At 40.8% G+C, this 18,037-nt stretch overlaps 3 protein-coding genes across 11 annotated transcripts; 2 read left to right on the top strand and 1 right to left on the bottom strand.

Annotated features, from left to right (window-relative positions):
- The first annotated feature begins 1,479 nt into the window (after window positions 1-1,479).
- Window positions 1,480-4,725, top strand: LOC121911750 (zinc transporter ZIP9). 2 transcript variants are annotated; one of them, XM_042433574.1, is made up of 7 exons: window positions 1,480-1,850; window positions 2,091-2,196; window positions 2,507-2,653; window positions 2,787-2,855; window positions 3,229-3,314; window positions 3,420-3,554; window positions 3,648-4,725. In XM_042433574.1, the coding sequence occupies exons 1-7, from the start codon at window positions 1,593-1,595 to the stop codon at window positions 3,948-3,950; spliced, it is 1,104 nt and encodes a 367-aa protein (XP_042289508.1). In that variant the 5' UTR covers window positions 1,480-1,592; the 3' UTR covers window positions 3,951-4,725. The 2 variants fall into 2 exon arrangements, with proteins under 2 accessions (XP_042289508.1, XP_042289507.1); XM_042433573.1 differs by having other exon boundaries at window positions 1,487-1,850; window positions 2,507-2,674.
- A 1,936-nt stretch (window positions 4,726-6,661) lies between these two features.
- Window positions 6,662-9,503, bottom strand: LOC121912047 (coiled-coil domain-containing protein 177). The gene is made up of 2 exons (XM_042434093.1): window positions 9,423-9,503; window positions 6,662-8,704 (listed from the first exon to the last, which is right to left on the bottom strand). The coding sequence occupies exon 2, from the start codon at window positions 8,544-8,546 to the stop codon at window positions 6,861-6,863; it is 1,686 nt and encodes a 561-aa protein (XP_042290027.1). The 5' UTR covers window positions 8,547-8,704; window positions 9,423-9,503; the 3' UTR covers window positions 6,662-6,860.
- A 116-nt stretch (window positions 9,504-9,619) lies between these two features.
- Window positions 9,620-17,931, top strand: nsmce4a (NSE4 homolog A, SMC5-SMC6 complex component). 8 transcript variants are annotated; one of them, XM_042434096.1, is made up of 13 exons: window positions 11,726-11,988; window positions 12,092-12,145; window positions 12,287-12,377; window positions 12,464-12,686; window positions 12,783-12,863; window positions 14,008-14,138; window positions 16,120-16,271; window positions 16,489-16,588; window positions 16,861-16,951; window positions 17,040-17,134; window positions 17,235-17,283; window positions 17,389-17,474; window positions 17,588-17,931. In XM_042434096.1, exons 4-13 carry the CDS (start codon window positions 12,479-12,481, stop codon window positions 17,651-17,653), a joined length of 1,059 nt encoding a protein of 352 aa, XP_042290030.1. In that variant the 5' UTR covers window positions 11,726-11,988; window positions 12,092-12,145; window positions 12,287-12,377; window positions 12,464-12,478; the 3' UTR covers window positions 17,654-17,931. The 8 variants fall into 8 exon arrangements, with proteins under 8 accessions (XP_042290034.1, XP_042290035.1, XP_042290036.1 ...); XM_042434095.1 differs by having other exon boundaries at window positions 12,092-12,377; XM_042434100.1 differs by lacking the exons at window positions 11,726-11,988; window positions 12,092-12,145; window positions 12,287-12,377 and adding an exon at window positions 9,620-9,713.
- The last annotated feature ends 106 nt before the right edge of the window (window positions 17,932-18,037 follow it).

Genomic DNA, 18,037 nt, shown 5'->3' with positions numbered 1-18,037 from the left:
AATATGCAACTTTTGAAAGAAGCAATAACACATTCTTCCACTCTCAAATGAAAAGTCGAATTCATGACCAATAAACATACTGTTGTGCGATTCAATACATAAAAAGGTTTGCTGCTACAGCCTTATTTGGTCTGGTATGACCAGGAGCTCATGGTGGCTAATGGTTAGCTAATAGATTTGTTAGATGTTGCTGTGTAACCACTGAACAACCAATCTACAACCACAGACTCAATGTTGTAGTTGGGATGAGTGATACCATAGAAAAGTATTTGTTGATAAAATGTAAAACTGTTGTTAGGACTGTATTTTGTTTGGGATGCTTTGACATTATTGAGTCAGTTTGCTATACGTGTGCTTCTCTCTGTGTTTAAGCATTTACTGTTATGCTGTAATGGCCACTGTTCAGGCTCCTGTGCTTTTTTTGGCAAGAGACCCCTTAAAACAAGCATGTGTGTAAACAAAGTATTTGTAACCCCTTTTTGCTGGCTGGCTACTAGTTGTGAACATTTCAACCAAAGAGTGCTATTTTTTAATGCATTTCTAGAGGCCTGAAGATGAAGTAAATTATCCAACAACTCACTTGAAAAGGAAAGTACTGTACTTAAGTACAATTTTGAGTTACTTGTACTTTACTTGAGTATTTCCATTTTCTGCTACTTCATACTTCCACTCCACTACATTTCAGAGATATATTGCACTTTATACTCTACAGTTCACTACATTTATAATATAACAAGCTTTTAAAATACAACATGGTGTTAAAGATGAAACCAGTGGTTTCCAACCTTTTTGGCTTTTGACGTCTTACAAAGAGCAATGTGTAGTCAGGGTCACATTTCAGATGTCTATGAGTTGTTAACAGCTCCACCAAATAGGGATTTGTCCCTCTAAAATTCACATGGTTTTATTTCAATAAGTGTACAAACGATCCAATATTTCACCAGAAATCAAAGATTAGAGAAAAAAAATATCCAAAAATCTAATGATGTCATCAGTCAGATAGAAGAAATTAGTACTTTTACTTTAATACTTATAGTACATTTTTGTAGGTTTTCTTATGCAGGACATTTACTTGTAATGGAGCATTTTTACTTTGCTGTATTGGTATTTTTACTTAACCATCATCCTACCAATATATTTAACATACAAGGACTACCAACTGGGGTCCCTGGGGGTCCCAAGAATAAACTACTGTAAGAAACAACCATCACAGCAAAATGTTAACTCATTTCTTCTCAAAACATTATTAGTTATGTAATTAATGTAAGCTGAAAAATATATAGGGTGATACTTTAAATTAGGACCCATGGCATGAACTCAATAAATAGTTCCATCTATTAAAACTGCAAAGGCAGAATTGGGTGCTTTTGGCTGTGGTCCCCCAGATCCCCAATACATAGGTATTTTTAAAAAGTACTAATTAAAACATAAATGGAAAACCCCAGTCGGTCGGATTAATTTCAGGATCTGAATACTTCTTCCACCTCTGGTTAAACCGTCGTTTTAGTAGTATTTAGTAGTATAGTAATGGCCTGTGTTTTGTTGGAGGTGCAGTTCTCAGTGTCAAACACTGGGTGTTGCTTGGGAGGGAAATGCTGCGGTGCAAAAGAGCAGAGAGACCGAGGTGCGACGTGGAGGGGCAGAATGGCACTTTTATAATCCAGCTGCACCAAGAGACCAGGCTGTCTGCTTTCAGTAGGAGGCAACACGAACATGAAGCGTATCGGTCAACTCTGGTGTTAGAAGACGTCGACATGGACGGAGGACTTACGATTACTTTCATATCTGTCGCGATGTTTGTAGGTTGCTTTTTACTTGGATTCATCCCACTGTTGTTTAGACTTTCTGAGGTAAGATTTATCTTTCATTTTCAATGTCTTCATAAAGTAACGTCAGCCGGCAGATTTTCCAACAGCCCTCAAACTATTTAAACTTACTTGAATGTCCTCTATTTAATGACTGAGCTGTGCTGCGACATTATTTGTTTATTTTAAAGGAAATCTGAGAATGGCTCCAGCTGACTTAGTCACTGACACACAGTGTTTAAAGAATCCCACTGAACATCTGAAATCGTGTGTTACTCCCTCTAGAAAGGCCTGCAGTTTGTTTCCATACTGGGGGCAGGACTACTGTGTGGGACAGCACTGGCTATCATCATCCCTGAGGGAGTGGGTTTACTGGAGGAGTCATGGAGAGGTGAGCAGGGTCACCCAACTCCAAATACAAACAGCTAATAAACTGGAATGATACCATTACAGTCATTTACACACCCCTTTTCCAACCCCCTCCCCTTGGTTGTCTTTCCAACTGATCAAACGCATAATCCACACCATCCTCACCCACCGGTCTGTGTTTGAATGTAACCCCTTTGAAACGAGTGATGAAGCACGTGCGGATAAAAGCAGGCTTAGTGGTCTAAATTTATGCTTCTCTGCCTTGTTGGGGTTTTTTTTTCCAATGTGGATTTGATCAAAAGGTCTTCCTGTCCTTCATCTTGTCTCTACAGCATCCTCTTCCTCCTCTGCTGAGACATCCAGCCTGAATGTTAGTGAGAAGAATGCTGCGTCCACAGAGGGAGGCCCTCCGCCTCGGTTTTTCATTGGGGTGGCTTTAACTTTCGGCTTCATCTTAATGTTTGTAGTGGATCAGATAGGGAAGTACTGTTCCATGCACGGCAAGTTTGTCAGAATTCTTAGTATCAGTTTGATTTTGCAGAATGTCAGCTTGGTAAATATACTGTATGTCTTTTTATTTATCACCACTACATGTGCAATGTCTCATTTCAGACCAAATGACTCGCTTGCCGAACAGTGTTGGCATCACAGCCACATTGGGACTGGTTATTCATGCTGCAGGTACAGTATTATACAGCATGACATTTACGGTACATTTCATTTGACTTGTGTTTGCCAAAGGCAGACAACACATTTCAAGGAACTCCAGGTCACAAGCATGGAAAACAAAGCTCTTGAGTTATAGCCTCATGTGACTAACCATGTGTTTTAATCACTGTCTTTTTTTTTTCTACAGCATAGCCCGGAGGCTTTAGTTCAGATCAAACTTTAACTTTATTGTCTCATGTGGGAAGTCTGGCATGCAGCATAGGAAAAACAGATACATGAAACTAATCCATCAGTTTGATGTTGAGTTGCAGAGAAAATGAGATATACAACTCAAACAACCGTTGAAGAAGTAGATTGTTGTGACCAGTTTTTGTTTTGCATACAGCGGATGGATTTGCTCTGGGAGCAGCTGTGGCTACGGGTCAAGTGACAGTGCAAGTCATAGTATTTCTTGCTGTGATTCTACACAAGGTGAGATTCCTCTAGAGAGCATGTCAGTGAAAATATTCTGTAGGAGCGATCACAAAGAATCTGTAATAGCACTTGTCATAACAAACCATCTCTCTTGTCTCTTAGGCCCCTGCAGCTTTTGGTTTGGTCACCTTTCTGATGCTTGCAGGCCTAGAGAAGAAGTTCATACAGGGACATTTACTGGCCTTTTCAGCTGCAGCACCTATAGTTGCCATCATCACCTACTTCATATTGCATGCAGTAAGAATGCACACATCAAAGTAGACCCGTTACTGATTGTACAGTTTTAGTCTGTGGTATTATTAGATTTGGAAATGTGTTGTGTGTTTGCAGTCTGGCAGTTCATCCCAGAGCCAGCTCAGTGCAACAGGTGTGGGAATGCTCTTCTCCGCTGGGACTTTCCTCTATGTGGCCACAGTGCATGTTCTCCCCGAGATCAGCAGCAGCAGGGCAGGCCGCCTCCCGTCTGACCTTCAGCAGCATACCGGAGCTGAGGCCTACCCCTCTGACCTCCATCAGTACACCGGAGACGAGGTCAACCAGCAGCAGCACTACCTGGGGCTCCTGGAGAGCCTCACTCTCATCCTCGGGATCGGGCTTCCGGTGGTGCTGGCTCTGGGGCTGACTGATGACTAACAAGTTAACAGCAGGGCAATTGAGTTTAGTGCAAAGGGCACTGTGCCAACAAGTCTGAAATTTAAACTGTGAGGACCTGTCTCGTATATTGTACTGTGTGAACTACGTGGCATTGCACAAAGATGTGTGTAGGACAAAATGTGCCTTGGAAACGAGCTCACCATGGTTTGATCTGATCTCGGTGAAACTACCCTTTGAGTCCAGCTATTGTTTGTGTGTCAAAAGAGCTTTCCAGAGGGTATAAAGAATCTGATAGCCAATATATTGTCCTCAGTGCACTGAGTTTCCATTCCAAGACTGACAAAAGGGTGTAATTTGTTGCCAGGAATGAATTCAATAAGCTTTCCAAAGAACCTTTTTGTCTGATGAAGATATTGAAAATCAGATGTCATGGCATGTTCAGCGTCGAATTTCCCAGTACCTGGATGAATTTACAGTAACAACCAAATAATCTGATACAGTCTGTTACCCAAGTTTATTTGGTATCTGGTAGCTTGAAAACAGAATTTCAGTCTATTGATTTATAATAGTACACATTACCAAAACACAGATGTGGAATTCTTGTGTAATTATTAATAGTTTTGAAGGTGAGAGGATTTTTTTTTAGATGTGTGGTGGAACATCTGCAAGAATACATAGCAAGTCCTGCTGCTTTTCATGCCTGTTATATGATATACGAGTCACACAGAAAGAGGTGGGCTGACACAGATTCAGAAAAGAGATTCAGGGTTTTTGTTCATAGTTACTCTTGCTGTTTCTCTTTCAGTTCAGTTAAGTAAAGTTTGCATAAAATAAAAATATGATGGTTTATTGTTAATAATGTCTTATTGTCTCTTTTTAGTTTTCTCCACACAACACATTTTATGATGCAGAAGTAAACTTTCCGAAGCTAATTCTTTTTTAATTATCATGTTGCGACTGCTTTTCATCAGCTACTCTGTAGAGCTGAACATAAGTGTGCTAAGTAGAAACACACCATAATAAATATAGTTAAATATAGCCACAGAATCAGACACTGTATACTTAAAGTATGATTTATATATACAGATTTAATCAAATGTATTCAAATATTACAAACATATCAAATCTAAGAAATAAGCAAAGCATATAACAATCTGACTACTGAAAAAATATATCTATGCAGTACATGATCACATTACTTATGGTCCAGAACAGAGATGATACATTTAAAATCAGGGCTAAAACAGCTGTGTTTTTTATATTCTACATTTATGTTCTCCCAGTCATTCACAGATTTCATTCTACTTGAGTCCATAAAATATGGTTCTATTTTTATTTTAAAGGTTTTGCTCCATTTGCTTTGCTTTGACAAATAAAGCTTCTAGTGAGACATGGTGATGTGGGAAGATACTAACACAAGTCAGAAAAAACACAAGTCAGAAAAAAGCAACAATGATTAAATCGTGCCACTCTCTCCCTGCCCTCAGCCTGGAGGGTGAACAGTAGAAAACGAGAGACAGAAGCAGATGGAGACTTAACAAAATTACACATGAACAGCATCCTGAGCACTGCAGCTTCTCTTGTCTTCCACCTCCCTAAATTTTCCCATAACTCTTCTCTTATCTGCACTCCGCTGGCTGCTAATGGCTGCTCATATCAAATTCAAAACACTGATGTCAGCGTTTAAGCACCCCAATCACTCCAAGCCACAGTTTGACCGTACACTCTCAGGCCTGCAGTTTTCACTCCCACTGCTCAACATTCTGCAGTCTGCAAACATAATGGTTTTGCTGTAAAAGCTTAGCAAGATGCAGTGCCGTGACTCACACAGCAGAGATATCTTTTTGTTACTATGTATGGAAGTTTCGGTTATACTAAAGCACTGGATCGGTTCCAAACCTGGAGCTCAGGGACTAGTCAGAGGCAGAGCAGGATGTTTCACAGGACACCAAAGAAAAACACATTTCTAATATATAACATTAAGCTGACTTTTACAAAATGTTCTCTAATGTTACCATGAATTGCTCAAAGCAAATAGACATGCGGAACTTGACATGAGGCATCACAAGATACCTCTTCATTTTTTATGGGCTCACAATCCAAAAATGGTCATAAACCACTGCTGTAAAGCACCGCTTTAGTGTCTTTTAAAATTTTTATAAATTGAAATGTCATTGTAAACTTAAAAATGGAAAATATATGGCACAATTTCAAAGACTCTTACGACACACCGTCATATTAAAAGTCAATATACCCATTAAACACACAGTATGTAATTTTCTGCTGCCGGGGGAGACTAAGACGGAGTTTGATGATGTTGTGAAATAGTGTGGGATCATGGGAATTGTTGTCCTCATTGTTAAACAACCAGCTGCTCCTGGTTAGGATTCCTTCAGTGTTCATTGTTCAGGAGGTTTTTACCAAAGCCGAATTATCCACAGAGGTCTCCTCCTCTCCCGGACCCGGTGATAAAAAAAACTGGTAAAATACTGAATAAAGTAGTTTCACGTTAAAAATCAGTGTGTCTCACGTACTGTGCAGCAGACACAGGATGTCTGAAGGGTCTGCGAGCTGAGCTGCTGCTAATAACTTAAGATCCAGATGTTCAATGACTAAAATCCTTCATCTGATTAAAAGATACAGTTAAAAATGACCAAGATCTGAAAAGTGTAGCGTAAAAATGTGGCTTCTCCTTCCAGCAGCACCCGTGTTATGACACATACACATACTTGTAACATACGTGTCCTTACTGTATTGTTAGCTTTCCAATAGGGGGATTTGTTTTTCTGTATTCTTTTCATATCTCTGAATTTAGTCTTACTGCAGCGTCTATTCTAAGTAGCTCTGCATGAGTCACTCATTAATACCTGAACTGTACTGAAGCATTGCAAGGAAGGAGCTGATGTGGGCAACTCTCTCTTATGTCAGGATGGGAGTTAATCATTTCTTTCATAGTTTCATGCGAGTAATGGAAGCAGTCAGCTGAGCTTCCAGAGCCATCTGATCAAAGGTGCGACTCTGTGTCTGCTGCCTCACTCTCTCCCTCATTTGAAAGGAGGCCCGAGCCAGCTTGTGCGCCTCCTCCTGGATATGTTCTCGCTGTCTCCGCAGCCTCTCCCTCCTCCACTCCTTCATGGTGATGTAGCTCTCTCTGACCGTTCTCACTGCCTCCTCCTCTCTCTGCATCTTCTCTCTGAGCCTCAGGTGGCAGAGCTGCCTGTGTTTGTTGTGCTGATGTGTTTGCTGAGCTCTCTCCCTTCGCTGGGCCGAGGCGTGCTGGGCGGCTCTCTCAATGCGACGCTGGCTCAGTTGGACCAGGAGCTGTTTGTGGGTGAGCTGCTGGACGCTCTGCAGCTCGGCCCTCAGCTGCGCTCTCTGAATCTGCTTCTCCTCCTGTGCTGCCCGCTCCTGCAGCTCCCTCAGCCGAGCCCCTACAGCCTGGGCATGTTTCTCGCTGGAGAGCTGCAGCTTCCTCTCAAGTGTGCTCCTCTTATGTGCTTCCTCCTCCTGAGCCTGTTGCTCCACCTGCCGTTTCAGGAGGATGTGTCGTAGCAGCTCCTTACGATTCCCCTCCTGCAGCCTCCTCCTCTCCTTCTTCTCCTGCAGCACTTTGCTCCTCCTGGCCTTCTGCTCCTTCTCCACTGCTACCTGTCTCTCCCTCTCCTGCTCCCTTTTCTCCACCTCCTTTTTGCCTCTCAGCAGCATCTCCTGGTAGCATTTGCGTGCCTCTGCCTCTTTCTGAGCAGCCTCCATCTTCTCTCTGCGCTGTGCCTCCACCTCCTCCTTCAGCCTCCTCCAGCGGTCCTCCTGCAGCAGCACCTCCTGCTCGAGTTGTCCTGCTTTCTCTATTTCCTGACGCTCTCTCAGCCTCCTGCGGGCCTCCAGCTCCTCATGCCAGTGCTGCATGCTCTGCTTAAGCCTCTTCCTCCTTTTTTTCTCTGCCTCAGCCCGCTGGGCCTCCTCCTGCCTGCGGGCCTCCTGTCGCTCCTGTTCCTCCTGCTGACAGAGCTTTACACGGTCCTGCTCCTCCTGGTGCTTCACCAGCATGAGAGCTGCGATCTTGCGGTCTCTCTCTGGTATTGTGACACACATCTTCTTTTTGATGTCATTGGTGAGCCTCTCCAGTTTCATCTCAGTAGCTGGGGAGTGTCTGAGGTCTCTGAAGCTGCAGACTGTGCACCTGTCCGGGTCTCTTTGACCAGGACAGGAGGACCTGCTCACAGATTTGCCTTTAAGACACAGATCTGCATATGGAATAGACTCACGCACAGCAGGGTCATTCTTCAGTTTGGTGTCAGGCACCGTTCCCAGGCCTTTCTTACTGTCTGGCCACCTGTCCCCGGCCGCCCGGATAATCCTCTCCCTCTCATCTCGGCACATTTGTAAAACCTTCCTTCTCTCCTTTTCGTAGGATTCATGCATAACTTTCACCGCCTCGAAGGGCGCGTCATGCTGCTCAGCAATCAGCTCGTTTAGCGATTTAATTAGAAGTTCAACAGGTTTGATACCGACTCGTGCGCAGGACTGCAACGAGCGGGGGCTCGTTAAAACATAGCGACTTCTCTCCGCTTCAGCCGAGTCAAAGTTGTTCAGGTCCAAACGAGGCGAAGGTGAGGTGGACCTCAACTCCCCCATGAGGAAATAAGAGTTACACTACCTGGATGCAAACATGCACAAAGTAGCTCCTGCGCCTGTTCATTCTGCCTGCTCTCAAGCACGGCGAGGTCAAGAAGGGATTAGCTGGTCCATGTGATCTGACTCATCTACTTTAGCTGTAACCATACAGTGAATGGCTGTAACAAATGCCAGAAAGAAAAATCAAGTTGTGAAATGTTTGCTCTAAACATTAGAAGACAGCTTTATTAACATACATGTGAATAAATGATATTAAAATCCAGACAATTATTGGTTGACCAGATATTTTGCTTGTAGACTTATAATTTAACATGCCATGTTATTATATGACGTATAACAATAAGTAGTCATAATAAGTAGTATAATATGTTGATAAGTGAGACAAAAACCATGGTGGCCCTACCAAAAGGAACCTAACTTTGACGCAATCATTTTATGCTAAAACAAAAACAACTTTAGAAAAACTGCCTGCTGCTGAAAGAGTAAGTTTACATTATTCTTTTGCAGTCTCCGTCTTACACTTTACACTGTCCTTTTGCACTGTTGTCTTGTTTTAGTTTACAATGTTTTTGCACTACAGTCTTCGTCTGTTGCGCTATTATGTTATGCACAGATTATTGTATTGTATCAGTTTATGTATTTATGTCGTGTATTTTATGTCTTGCACTGTCTGACTGTTGCATCGCAGACTCCTGGGAAACGGTATTTCATCCCAAATATATACTTGTGTATAGATAGGTTGACAGTAAAGAGCGTCTGAATCTAAAATTCTCTTAAATCTATGTATGTAAAACATTGCACTTTACGAGCAGAGTAAACTAATTTTAACTTCTCTTGATTAATAAATAAATAAAAACGTGAAATAACAACACTAACCACTTTAAACTGGTCCCGCTCTAAAGAAAACATAAAAACAGCTGGGCGTGATGGACGGAGCTGGTGCTAGATTGGATAAACTGGAGGGACTATTTGTCGCGAGATTTTAATCATAACCCTAACCTTAACCATAACCTCGCGGGAGTTCGATCCAACCTAGCATTTACCGATGGACAGGTGGAAGTGACTTGGGGACGCTTCTGGTTGTCATGACAATAAACCAACATAAAGAAAATAAAGAGCGGCATTTACTCGTCAGATACTTCACCCTTGTTAGCGCGTCATCTACCGGTAAGTATCACGGGGAGGACCTCGGTGCTGACGGGGTTTAACCGCCGCCCCCTACAGATGTTGCTATCAATACTGGGTGAAGTTAGTTCCATATTCGCCTGTAAACCTGAAATTCAAAAGAAAAACGTGATCTGAAACCTCGACAGTCTTTCCGTGTCGACACATTTAGAATGTATTTGCATAGATCTGAAAGCAAACCAGAGCTAAGAAAAATGCTAAAGACAGGTAACATTAGGCCTATTTTAAATCATAGGACTTTTATACCAACTCATTCAACGATCTGCCTGGATTTCAGATCTTGTGTGTAAAAATAAGGCAATGTATTACTAATTCATTTCTGTTTCAGTTTTTAAATATTTCACATCATTTATATACATACAATCATAACTTACTCTGGAATAGGCTTGTTCAGAGCTGAAATGATTAGTTAATTAATCAATATCATCGATAGAAAATTAATCTGCAACTCTTTGGTTAACTGATTGTTTTAGTTATGTATAAAGTAAAAATATATAAAACATAGCCAGAGAAATTGTGATGGGCATTTTCTCACTTTTTTTATTTTACATTTCGTAGATTAAAAATGTGATATATTAAACACGAATTAAAATAATTATTGCAGCCCTAGAATAATAATTATGACAATGTATTTCAGTTGCCAGTATGTAAGAATACTGTAGCTATTCAACATACTGAACCAGGTAGTTTAAAGGCTATAGAAAGCAATTTCCAATGACTTTCTTTCATATAGAACAGCATATATGTCAGAATAAATAATAATAAAATGATCAAAATAGAAAAACAAAAACAATAAGTGAGAAATCCCACAAATAGTAAATCACATGTGAGTCATGTGAAGTGCTTACTGTTCAGTAATCTAGTGGCCTGGGGGTAAAAACTGTCTTTGAGGCAGCTGGTCTGAGCTCTGATGCTCTATAGGCGTTTTCCTGAGGGGAGGAATGTACTGGTTGGCTGGTGTCCATAATACTTAGAGCTTCCCTTCGGTAGTGGGAGGTGTGAATGTCCTGAATCTGTGGCGGTGATGCTCTTATGATTTTACTGTCTTCCTCAGTTGTTTGTGGTCTTGTTCAGTCAGGGGGCCATACCACACCAGTATGCCTCCAGTAAAGATACTCTCCATGGTAGCCCAGTAGAAATTGACCAGGGGTTTTGTGGACATTCCATATTTTTTAAGGCACTGCAGAAAGTATAGTCTCTATTGTGCCTTCTTAACGACACAACTAGTGTTTAGAGACCAGGAGAGGGAGTCTGAGATCTTAATGCCTAAGAATCTGAAGTTATTCACAATTTCAACATGGACATTGTTGATATCCACTGGTGGCTGAACAGTTTTGGACTTCCTAAAATCAACAATTATCTATTACATTTTTATCTTTAGTCCTTTTCATTTTGCTATTTAAGGTAATCCTTAAACAACCACACCAGTGACTTTGTAAACATAAAACACAATTTAAATCCAGCAGTGGTTTTATGGATTTACAGTTTACACAGAGTGATTGATATTCACTTTAAATTTGTATGTTAAATGTTTTGAAGTATGGCAATATATTGACAGCATTCACTGAGTAAGTGTTATTCTCTTTATTCTGGGTTTCTCTGTGCCTGCATACTTTTAATTGAATTCTATCTCATTTATACATTTTCTATTTCATCTTGAACTATGCATTGTCTTTGTTTTATTTACATTTAAAGAAAAAGTAAAGAACCTAAATGATTTTCGAAATTATTATTATTATTATTATTATTATTATTATTATTATTATTATTATTATTATTATTATTATTATTATTATCATTGTATTAGCATCTTATTGGAAGTTTCACTTTCGTTTCTCTTGTAAATTAAATACCAATACAAAACTAACTTTGTTTTCATCAACATTGATGAGTCGCTTCTGGCGCGTCTTGTAACTGCCATAAAGGTACGTTAAAGTTAACCAAAGGAGAAACATTATATCGAGTTGAGCACAAATCAGAGCAATTACAACTTCACTTCCAGCATGAACTTTGTAAAAAGCAGGAGAGTGGACAGTATTTACGTGTAGCTAAGTTGCTAATACAACGGATTTAGCTAACATCGGCTAACGTTAACTCAGACGCAGACGACGGAAACGAGATGGCAAACTGTTGTGTACTTCCGTGTTTGTATTAGCCGCCGTCAGATATCTGGTTCTGGTTAGGCTGACAGTCGTCCAGTGGGGTGATAGTTGATACTTTTCTTTGCTAACTTAACGTTGGTGATGTGATGTTCCGCGTTAGTCCGCTCGCTGTAACGTCAAGGCTACGCTTCTTTTATATTTAACGTTAATGTTGAAGAACAGATAACGCTTAACAGTTATTCGTGTTACTGTTTCTAGTAGTAACGGTGCTCATCGTTTGTTCTGATATTGCATGTGTGCAATACGAAAACAGTAGGTCCAAGGAGTATGTTTCTCACACTGCGTTATGCAACGTGTATTTAATCCAACACGTTGCTTTTGATCTGCCTTACAAACGTGCTAGAGTTGCGTAATTTTATCTTGACTTTTCTAACGTCTTTGGCTAAATTTAAGAAAACCGGCGACGTCAGGTTTACACGCCGCACGCTAAACAACTCGGCAGGGTCAGACTCCCTCCTCTTTCTTCCGGAATTGTTGTCAGAAAGTAGGTAAACAGCTATATCAACCACAAACAGAAACATACTTTGTTTATTTGAACCTGCTTTGCGTCAACTTGCTTCCCCCTCACAGCAGACAGACTCAAAAATGAGGCCAGCCAGAGGCGGCGGTGACGAGGAGGCTCCCCGGCAGAATGGCGCTTCTGGCCGCAGGAAAGGAGACCAGCAGCAGCGAAGTGACGGGGACGACGGTGGCTCTGCCTTCAGCCCAGCTGACCTGCTGGACGAAGATAATGACCCGGGCCTCAGGAGAGAAATACGGAGCAAGTACAGAGACCTCATCAACTCAGTGCAACGTGAGTAAGCCGGACCAGCGTATTCAGATGGCACCTGACTTTGTTTATTTGTTTGTTTTGAAGTCTCTGATGTGTTTCCCTAATGTTTTTTTTCAGAGAATAGAGAAGATATGCTGAGTCCCTCCAACAACAAACTCACAGAGGTTTTGGAAGAGGCAAATGAGCTTTTTAAAGATGGTATGTGTGATACAACCTCAGAAATGTCAGCCTGTCCTCACAAGAAAAACAATAGTATAGTCCAAAATTCACCTGGCAAAAACGACCTATGGTTACGTGTATGCCATCTAGCAGCTATAATAATTATGACCTGGGGAAGTGACAGTTCAGATGACGTCAATATAAGGTGACTTGATAAGATGATTTTGCCTTGTCATGGCTGATTTATGGTAGGCCCTTGACACTTTTGATAAGTGTTGCTCAACAGCAATTAAAAAGTTGCGTTTTCAACTTATGCTTCTGTGAAAGGTTTCAGTCGTCACCATGGTAACCAGAGGCTATCCTCCAGCCAGCTTGTTTAGTTACATTGTATCATCATGACCGGGACTAATTAAACAAGGACATTTCAAGTAATATAAAGTTACAGAACAAAATATCAATAAATAAGTAAAGTGAAAACTACAATCTCCATGGCGACATTAGTAACACTACCCAATCACATTGCGTGACAAAATATGATGGTGTCTGCGACAAATTTCTCCAGGTACACGATATGATAGGAAACTATGGCGTGACACTTTTTTTTGTCAAAATACATAATTTCTGTCAAGTGACACTTATCAAAAGTGTAGAGCGACCTACCACAAACCAGCCTGCAGGAGGAGGAGGAGGAGGGTGGATTGCTAGATAGATTGTGGACTTTGTGAACTTTGCTGCAGGAGGCCACCGTTTGCTTCACACTTCCAACCACGTGAGTTTCATGTTTCCAAAAGGGAGTTGGGACATTTTTTTAAAATCTGTAACATTGTGGTTTTTATTGTGGCCATGACTACAAAGGTTTCGTAACCTTAAAGAAGTATAAACCACGTTTCAAGTGATCATCACACCATAAAGCATAATTATTTTTTAACAGTGATTTTTGGAAGGCAGCTAGATGGCGTAACGATAGGTTGTTTTTACTGGATGAATTTTAGTCCTATACTGTCGTTTTTTTATGAGGATGTGCTGTGTGATGTGTTTTGTGACAACAAATAATTGCTCTCTTCTGTATAATGAAATTCAGTATTATTAGCATCCAGAGTAACAAATCGCACTCGACTCATGTGTCATCATCATGCCGTCTTTCTTATTGGACTGTTTGATCGTTAGTTGTGTTTTCTGATAGTTCGGCAGGTGAGGGAAGCAGCTTTGGATGCCCAGCTCCTTGTCATGGCCACAGATCTGGGAAAGGAGAAGGCCAGCCAACTGTTTTCTGAGAGCTCCACTTTTGATCCCACTGCTTTTGCTGAGCATCTTGTGAGTGATTGTATTGTTTATACACATTATAACTGAAATGATATAAAATGCTGCAGTGATAGCTGAATAAAAACACACAGCAAAACACACTACTGAGGTAGCCCAGTGAACGGGGAGACTGTGGCCAAGTAGGCCAAGCAGATTTTATCCTGTTAATGGACCTCTTGTGGAGTAAAAAGACAAGGACGCAACACAGAGCTAAAAGGAGAGTGTTTAGTGGACTTATCATCAGGTGGCCAGAGACATGACTCCAAATGAATTGCATATTTACACATCCAAAAGAACAATTTGCACTGTATAGTAACACACCATACCAGCTTTCTAAGGCTGTAATATGCCACAGCTGTGTGTATTTCAGCATGTTGTGGAGTTCTGCCCCAAAGTTAGCCAACAAAGATGCTGTTTTAAAACTACAATAGAGTCCAGTAAAGAGTTTCTTTTGACAGTGCTGTTAAAGAAGCTGTGAATCAACAGTAGACATTCACTGATCATTGAACTGAATAAGAGCAGCCATATAAATTCTGAGAATTGTGTGACATAAATGTAACGCACCTTGTATGACCACAAAAAGATAACATTCCACTTACATTGTAATAACTAAAGTCACAGACAGTCTGTAGTTGCATATCATGATGTCAGATTACTGTGCCTTTCAGCTTTAACTAGGGACAGTTACACCTGGGACACACAGGATGCGTGAGCAGCGCGTGTGCGTCGCTGAACTGCTGTGTCTCGCACGCTTGCACCATCTACACAGGCAGTGTGTCTGCTGCGGTGCTTCTGCTGCGCTGCTACTGGCAGCCCTGTCTTTCTATCGTTTTCCCTGTCTGTATCTGCTGAGAACCGTGCGCGTCACGCGGAAAAAATAGGCGAGACCTTGAATCTCTAGATGACGCGACGCAGCAGCCACGTCTCACGCTGGCTGTGTGGCTGCTCCAACTTGTTAACATGGGCGCCAAAATGAAAAGCAAGAGGTTCTGTGACGCACACGCGCTGCTCACGCAGGCAGTGTGTCCCAGGCGTTAGGGCTGGGCAATTAATTGAAATACAACCAAAACTAACATAATGACTCTAACAGACCTAATTTAAGTCATATCAATATGTTCGATGAATTCATTCCCATATGTAGAATGTCCACCTGCAGTTCAAATTGATGTAATAAACCAAGCGTGTCTAGTGAAGACAAAAACAACTCAAGTGTTGGAGAAATTCAGCTGGGGGCGGGTGCAGATGAGAAAAAGCTGGTACAGAGAAAAAAAAAGTTTTGTCAGTCATATGGGTACACTTTTGGCTTCATTAAGCACAATACATGACAAATGAAGGTAAATGGAAATAAAGTCAGAAAAGAGTGGAGTAGCGCAGCTTCTTTGGGAGCGTTCGGTGCAGACTGGGTGAGGCGAGTGAGCAGGAGAGAAAGAGACGTGGTGAGGCTGCGCTCAGGACAAGCAGGCAGGTGAGCTGAACGTTAGCATTCAACTGTAAATTTAACAGACAAGGTTCAGTATGAGCTACAGTGTGTCAGAAAATAATGTCACTCTAAAAACTTCCGGCTAATAAGGTTAGTGAGATAGTAGAAGTCATAAAAGGCTTATTCAAATCTATTTTCATTACATGTTTTGACATTCGCAGGAATGTTAAACAAAGCCATATTTTACTTTGAATTTCCTGTTTTAGGAAACAAATACCTGAAAGTGTTCTTAACTACTGAATATAGTAAATAAATATAACTAAGTCATAATCCAGGCTTTTCTATTTATTTTTCATTACAAATGACTAAAAAGGGCTCCACTGTGAGGCGTATTTAATAAAATATCACTTGATTAATCATTACCGAGGTAAATGTGACAATTAATCATGATATTGATTTTAGATGATATCGCCCAGCCCTATAACAATATTTAACACAGTGTAGAATCATCAGAATACAGATGTTTGTTTAATCACAGAAATCATGTGGAGATTCTCTCTGCTTCCCTTGCAGTTGTCTTTCATGGGTCTCAACCGACTAGAAAACGGAGAGAGTGAGCAACAGAACGGAGGTGCAGTTGATGGCTACTTGCCCCAGGACGCCTGGCACAGAGTGGCCCAGAGAGCAGCGTGCTGCTTCAGGACAGCACCCTCCTTCCACTACATGTGAGTGCCGCATCGTTACAGTTATGACTGAAAAGGCACAATCATGAAAAATGTACTGATAAATTCTACAATTGAAATGTCATAAAAGGAAGCACACAGTAAGCCGACCTATTGCGGTCACTCAGCAGTTGATAAACTGTATGTGTTGCCTGTGCCGGTGTTTTATCTGGCTCTGACATTTATAATATTTTATAACTCCTGTGATTCCTTTTATCAGGATGGGTTCGTTCCATGCAGAGCCGCCTCCTCCAAAGCAAAGGACAGAACGGCAAAGCAAAGCACCCAGCAAGGAAGCCAAAAGGATAATGCCCACTCAGGTAGCTAAACTTACACCTCCATGGCTCCCAGTTATCTACATGTGATTGTGACTTTGCAGCCAGTTATGAGTATTACCCAAATTGTGGGTTTTTTAAATGAAGCTGATGGTTAATTTCTAATAATAGGCAGCAACAGTAGGTTTATTTTCAAAGTATGTAACTGTTTTCCTTTTTTAAGTTGACATAATTTATATAATATGCACTGTATGTTCGGATTGAGAAGGTTTTAATATCCCAGATACTCACTGCGTCTTGTTACATTTGTCTGTCAGCTAAAGAAAATGGAAGAGTCTCATCAAGAGGCGACAGAGAAGGAAGTTGAAAGGATCCTGGGATACCTGAAGAGTTATTACCAAGATGATCGTGAGTTTTAATTTGACCACAAGGACATTAACATTTCATTGTTGTGTAAATTTGTGTATTTGCTAATCTCTCTCTGTTTCTATCACAGCTACATCACCAATATCGTATTATGAGTTTGTCATTGACCCCAACTCATTTTCCCGGACAGTAGAGAACATTTTCCACACGTCTTTTCTCATCAGAGTGAGTCATGTGTATTGAGGATAGTTGAAGTGTGTAAATTGAAGCTTGTCTGCCCTCTAGTGACCGTCAGGATGTGCTACAATGTTGTGTTGTGTTTCAGGATGGTTTGGCACGGATGTATCTGGATTCAGCCGAGTTGCCTTGTATAGGTAAGGAGATACAACTAACATTTATCTGTATTATTTGGAGAGGGGAATAACAATGAAAATGCTTTTTGGTAAATTATTTTACTGATGTGTGTGTTTGTGTTTCAGCTCCTGTAGAGGAGGGGGAGGTGCAAACTGAAGGATCATGCAGCAGGAAACAGTGCATTGTCTCTATCAGCCCAAAGACCTGGAAGGTTAGCAAGTCACAGCCTGAACATAGAAGATTTAATCTAGCAGCAATACCAAAACCTCCTATAAAAATTCTTGTTTATGTCTCTGGTTGTGATTGTTGTTTTTTCTTTCCTAGGAGCTCATAGATGCCTTCGACATCAGAGACACAATTATTCTGCCTCCAAACACACAAAATGAGTGATGGACCGCACAATATTTTGTTAGCTGAAAGTGAAAATTGTTTTTAGGTGTGTTACTGTTGTTGTTGTTGTTGTAGTTGTTGTTTTGTTTTTGTTTGTTTTTTAAAAAAATTTTGAAATAATAAAGACAAATTGTTCGAAGTTTGCAAAGTTCCAGTGTAGGTCACATTTGTAAAACTGTATCATTGTGACTTAAGGTCATGGTTCTCAATTGCACATTTTGTTTTTATTTTTACTGTTTTAGATATTTGAATAATAAAAGAGAAAAAGGAGAAATCTAGTTCTGTTTTGATTTATTTTCAATATGTGAAAATAGCAGGTATTGATCATTATTGATCAAATTTTATTGTGTAAAATGTATTAGTATGAAATATATTGTTTTTGAT

Source organism: Thunnus maccoyii, chromosome 14, assembly GCF_910596095.1.
Source record: "Thunnus maccoyii chromosome 14, fThuMac1.1, whole genome shotgun sequence".
Taxonomy (NCBI): domain Eukaryota; kingdom Metazoa; phylum Chordata; class Actinopteri; order Scombriformes; family Scombridae; genus Thunnus; species Thunnus maccoyii.
Note: the sequence above shows the minus strand (reverse complement) of the source record. Positions and strands in the feature narration are given on the sequence as shown.